Source organism: Ammospiza caudacuta, chromosome 1 (assembly GCF_027887145.1).
Source record: "Ammospiza caudacuta isolate bAmmCau1 chromosome 1, bAmmCau1.pri, whole genome shotgun sequence".
NCBI classification, from domain to species: Eukaryota; Metazoa; Chordata; class Aves; order Passeriformes; family Passerellidae; genus Ammospiza; species Ammospiza caudacuta.
Window position 1 is genome coordinate 30,051,717 of NC_080593.1, and position 6,000 is coordinate 30,057,716.

The 6,000-nt window shown below is 47.2% G+C and overlaps 1 protein-coding gene across 2 annotated transcripts in view; it reads right to left on the reverse strand.

Moving 5' to 3' along the window:
* The window catches only part of CRPPA (CDP-L-ribitol pyrophosphorylase A), a 106,530-nt gene extending 102,149 nt beyond the window's left edge, over window positions 1-4,381 (reverse strand). For both annotated transcript variants that reach the window (XM_058809183.1, XM_058809174.1), the window contains exon 1: window positions 4,197-4,381. In XM_058809183.1, the coding sequence (XP_058665166.1) occupies window positions 4,197-4,357 (161 nt within the window). In that variant the 5' untranslated portion in view covers window positions 4,358-4,381. The remainder of the gene's footprint in view (window positions 1-4,196) is intronic.
* Window positions 4,382-6,000: the final 1,619 nt, after the last annotated feature.

Consider the following 6,000-nt stretch of genomic DNA (forward strand, 5'->3'; position numbering starts at 1 on the left):
ATGACCCATGAAAAAGATGACAATGCTGTACTCCAACATGCTTTAACAACACACAAGTCTATTGCTTCCATACAACACAGGCTGTTGTTCCAAAGTGGAAAATCAAGTCTGACCAAATGCCCAGTTACAATCACTTTACCACTGCCTTGGGAGGATCCCAATACTAGCAGAAAGCAAACAATGAGGCAGAAAGGACTATATATTTCTTTCCTGCAGCTATCCTTCTCCTCATCACCTACATAGAGACTTACTGCCTAGTAAAACATAGTATTGTTCCAGTAAATTTCAAACAGAAGTGCAAACACTTACAGTAGCTGAGCTAGAACTGAAACTGGGGGAGCTCTTTAACTCTGCAGCAGATTAAGGTATTCCTTCAAAACACAGGCTGCAGAGGAAATGAAACAAGCCCACTTTGAAACTGTATCACCTAAATGGCATGCTGAGGTACAAATGTGACCCAGATTTAACCCTCTACTTGACTCACACAGAAACCAGTGCTGAAATCTGATATAAGACTCAAATACCCACGCTCAATCTCTTGCAACTCTTTCACTGCCACTAAAAAACTCTTCAATATAACCTACTGAGACCAGCAAATAAAGGCCAGAACCAGGAAGTCACTACTGAGATGGCTTTAGCAGTGTTAGACAGGATCTTTCACTGTCACAGAAACTTTCAGAGGTGCAAGATAAATCATTGTATTACTTTTGCTAACCTTATTAAAAACCAAAGGAGAAAAAGAAGCATCAAGAACAAAATCCATTTGGCAAATGCAAGTGTAACTTCCTTTTGCTCCATAAAAGCTTCATTATGAATTTATTGATATATGAAAAAACACATTCAAACAAATGTATCTCTTACAGTACAAAAATGGAAGCAGGAAGCTTTTACAGTAGATTAAGAAAGTTTGGAGGATCTCATCTCATCAGAAACCACTCAATTTTTTCCAGAAATAAAATGCTTCTTATGAGTCAGACATGATAAAAAAGATACCTCCATAAAATTTGCTGTAACTATTTTTTGCTCTTAAGCTATTTCAAAAAAGAAAAAAAAAAAAAGCGAATGACAACTGGACAAAAAGAAGTATTAGAGTAGATCCACTTAAAACTGTAATTGTGTGACTTACAGACCCAGTGAATATGCACCAGTCAGTGGAGAAAAACACTTGGCAAATAACTAGGCAAGACACTTCCAAAGAGGTGCTTCTCTGGGAGCTTCCCCAGGGGATTTTAAAATACCTCCCCCTGTTTTAAGATACTACAATAAAGAAAACAAAGCTGTCTGGAACCTTTATGGAAAATTTTAATTCTGACAGTGAAGACATCAGCTCTGCTTTCCTTTTATAACCACTCATTGTACTTGCAACAACTGGTGAAATATGAGCACAGCGAGAATACTTTAAAATCAATCTTTACCTTAGTTTTTTTCCTCTCTAAAGATCAGTAAAATATGCATGCATGTGTGCATACAGAGCTAAGATTCCTCCCTGCCTCAGAGAAAGAATTGAAAAGGTTCTATTCTAACAAACATACTTACACCAAAAAGAAATCAAATGAAGAAAAAATTCTGCTAGTTGTTACAGAAGCAAAAACAAGGAATGCCACTCTAAATCAGTGGAACTTGCTGCAAAAGCCTTGCATAGTTCAACAAAAGCAGGAACAAATTCAATAGGAAAAAGAGACATTTAAGTTTTCTAACACATTTTAATTTTAGCCTGAAGCTAAGGCCTGACCTTCCTATCAGTGCCACTGCAGTGACAATTAAAACCAACAATTGCTTCTTACCCTAGTTTTGTTCATCTCCTCTTCCTCAGAGTATCATCTGTGATTACTATTGGCAGGCCAATGTCCTACATTATCCTACACAACAGGATGCAGTGCTTATTCATTCATGTCTGCTCTTGTCTCAGCTGCCCATTTTTCCCACACTGATATTTAAGAGTCTCACCACTTTCAGCTGAACAGCATAAAAATATTCTTCTACTGATATTTAAAAAGCAAGTGCAAAGATCGCTGCACATCCTTGAACTGCTCGTGTGTTTTTGTCTATACAATGCTACCTCTTTTCTAGATTTAAAAAAGCTCCAAAACAGTCACACCAGCTCAGATGTCCAGTTCAACAGAAGTTATTACAAGCTAATGAGTCAATGACCCATTCAGTTACATCAGGTAAACAACAAACATAAGATACAGTATCAAACTAAACACAAAATCTGCCATTTCTGGGTAGATTACAGATTATGTGATAAACTGCAGTTCCACAATATTACATGCTTGTGCTTACATATGCACAAAGTAAGAACAAGGTACATCCTTCACAGTTTCAGAGCCAGAAGTGAAAGTGTTGAGATGAAAATGAAAGCCATTCCTAGCTTTGGATTAGATCTGTTCCAGCTCCTCATACACATCTATACCAATCAACACTGCAATTCAGCAGAGGTGGCAGGGGTTATTGAGCTTCTGAGCACAAGCACCAAGTTGTCACTGTCACAATCAACTTAGCTGAACTGCACAAGAAATCAACCCAATTTTTTGCATCTTTAGGACAAATATAATATTGCTGCTCAAAGTATGGCTATTTTCTCAGGGCTTACTGGCAGTAAAAATAAAGTGTTGTTTTTTGGGGGTTTTTTTTATGCATAACATTTCCTTCCCAAACCTCCCTCTGTTCTCTTTTCCAGGTCTCCAATACACTGAGTGAGGATATAATTCTTCTCTGTAGATTCCCATGACATTTTGGCAGAGAAATTACAGCTGTGGCAAGCTTTGGATTGGATGCTTTGCTTACTCATATGCTTAGCTTTGCAACTGGCTGCTGTTGAAAATTAAATAAACAAGCAGTATTTCTTTCATAAAGTAACAAGTGACCTGAGGGAAGCCTCCCTGGGTAGGAATGGAAAAAGAGTTCCAATTTTGAAGTAGTACAAGTTTCCATGTGTTAAGCACTTTGGGACATGTTGGCAATTTTATTTCTTTTACTAATCTCCAATACTTCCCATTTATTCTCTCTAAAAATCTAAAGGTTTGTTTTCCTATGGGTTACTGCAACACATCCAGAATGCCCCACGACACTCTGCTCCAACCTGCAGTGTTTCAAGTGACACTAGATACAAGACTTATATTATGTTATCATTTGACAATAATTTATTAACTATCAGTCCCATGCCTAGAACTCAACAGCCTTATGGAAAGGAAAAGCCTGGCTGCTAAGAAATCCCATTACTTTAATCCTTTGCTCCAACACAGAATCGTAGAATGTTAAGGGTTGGAAGGCACCCTAAAGATCATCTAGCCCCAGTCTCCCTGCCATGGACTGCGACACTTCCCCAGACCAGACTGCTCAAGGCCTTATCCAACCTAGCCTTGAATGCTACCTGGGTTGGGACATCCACAATCTCCTGGGGAAACCAGTTCTGGCTCCTCACCACCCTAACAGTAAAGAATTTCTTCCTAACACCTAACCTAAATTTCCCATCTTCCAATTTGTACCCATTACTCCTTGAGATATCACTACAACATAAACATGGAAAAGTTAAACTTGCACCTTCACACTACATAGGCCACCAGCTTCTAGTCCAGCAACTATAACTTAAACACTTTTCTTTCAAACTTCCTGCTGATGTCCGTGTTTTTCCACGGGCAATAGTGGAGCATAACGCAGTGCTGGACATCAGTGAGTTCATTCATCCCATAGTGAGGAGTGGATCATTTTTCGAAGCCTTTGGACATTATAAAGACCATCTCCAATGGCAGAACAAATGCCTTTTCAGGGCTGATGGATAGTCAGTCCTGTGACTGTCCCCAACAGCTGCGGTGGGCTCACAGCTCACCAAACCAGCCACTGCAGCTGAACAGCTGATCTCCAAGAGCTAAGGAATGCGGCACAGCCTCGGAGCATGGACAGGCTGGGGAAGGAGGGCGGAGAGCCACCCGGGATGGCGGCGCTAGAGCCAAGCTGGGGCGGGGGAAGCGCAAGCTCTCGCCCGGGATTCGGTCCCAGGTGAGGGGGCCCAGGCACACCTCGGTCCCTTCCCGGTGTGACCGGGCGGGGAGGGACGGAGTCACCGCAAGGAAAACTAGACCCGCTCTAGTGCCCAGGGCCTGAGGCGAGGGCAGCGAGGGCTGCCTGCGGCTCTCCGGGGCCCGGCAGGAGCCGGCGGGGCGCGGTCGGAAGCCGAGCGGCGCCGGGCTCGTTACCTCTCCATGGCCCGCACCGCGTAGCTGACGAGCGGCCTCCCCTGCACGGCGCAGAACTGCTTGGGGGTGGCACCTCCCAGGCGCTCCCCGCTCCCGCCCGCCGGCAGCACGGCCGAAACAGACACGCCGCCGGCCGCGGCGCCGCGGCCGCGGGGCTCCATCTGCGCCGGGCCCGGCGGCGGCTCCGCTCCGCGACCCCGCGGCACCAACAGCGCAACCGCCCGCCCGCCTGTTTTATTCGCCCACGACGTCCGCGATCCAAAGAATCCAGCGCCCGCCCGCTCGCCTGCCCCCGGCGCACACCGGGCCCTACCACTCGCCCCCCCCGCGCTACGCGAGCCCCCGCAGGAGCTCCCCCGGGCCCCGGCAGCCCCGCGGGACCGCCCGCACCGCGGCGAGGGAGCGGCCGGGGCAGCGCGGCAGGGCCGAGGCGGGCACACAGAGCCGCTGCCCGGGCACGGCCGCCATGGGCCCTTTAAATGCCCGGCGCGCGGGTGGCTCGGGGCGGGGCCGCGCTGAGGGGCGGGGGAGCCGCGTCCCGCCCGGTCCCGGCGGGAGAGGGGCCGGGGAGCACGGCCGGGGAGCCTGCGGTAGTGAGGAGATAAACAGAGCGCCAGTGGCGCGCAGGGAAAAGCAAACCGGAACCCGGGGCCCTGCGTGTTCGCGAGAGCCCAAGAGCTGGCTGGGTACTTAAGTCATCGAGTCCAGTCGTTAACCCAGCGTGGCCGTATTCACTGTTTAACTACATTTCCCAAGTGTTACATCCACACACCTTTGGAACACTTCCAGGAATCCGGACTCTGCTATTTCCCTGGGCATCCCGTTTTAATGTCAGCCCTTTCAATGAATAATTTTTTCTTAATATCCAACATAAACCTCCCCTGGTGCAACTTGAGGCAATTTCGTTTTCTGTCCCTCGCTGCCCGGGAGAAGAGGCCGATTCCCACCTGAGTCCAGCCTCCTTTCAGGCAGTGTAGAGTGATGGATGGGGTCTCTCCCGAGCCTCCTCTTCTCCAGCTCTCTCAGCCACTCCTCACAGGACTTGTGCTCCAGACCCTTCCCCAGCCTCTTTGCCCTTCTCCGGACTCACTCCAGCACCTCAATGTGTTTTTTGAAGTGAAGGTCCAAAACTGGACACAGCACTTTAGGTGTGGCCTAACCATTGTCAAGAATAGCAAGAGTACCACACACTATTTCTGATACAAGCCAACATGCCATTGGCCTTCTTGGCTGCCTGGCTCATGTTCAGCCACTGTCAACCAGCACCTGCAGGTAAAACTCAGTGGTAGTCAACTTACTGCTAGGATCTGGGATGTTCCAGCTTGTCTCATGGTGTTACTGTAAGCAGTGATGGCCGAGACATGTTTGGAAAATTCCCAGGGCTGATATTCATTAAATGGCGGAGGAGGCACAGCCTGGTGATCACCTGTCAGGACCTTAGGTGAGGTGGCAGGTGCCAGGCAAGCCAGGAAGCTGAGCCAGGGGGTGCAGGTCACGGTCAGGGAGGCATCAGACCAGGTGCAGACATAGGAGGCCAACAGTAAAGACTGCTTAAAAGCAGCTCCCAAAGCACAACAAGGAAAGGAGGGTTGAAAAGAGGGCTGCTTCTAGCTTTTTCATTACAGCTCTTACTAGTGGAAGGACTGTGTTTGTACTTGACAAGTTGTACTCCTTAACTCAGTCATCCAGGCTTGAAGGTGGGGGTACTCAGGGCCCTGGCCCTTGCCTCTTTGACATTATTTTTAGGAAAATTCCAATGTCTTACATGCACCAAATAAGCAAAATCTTTAGAGTCTGCAAAATT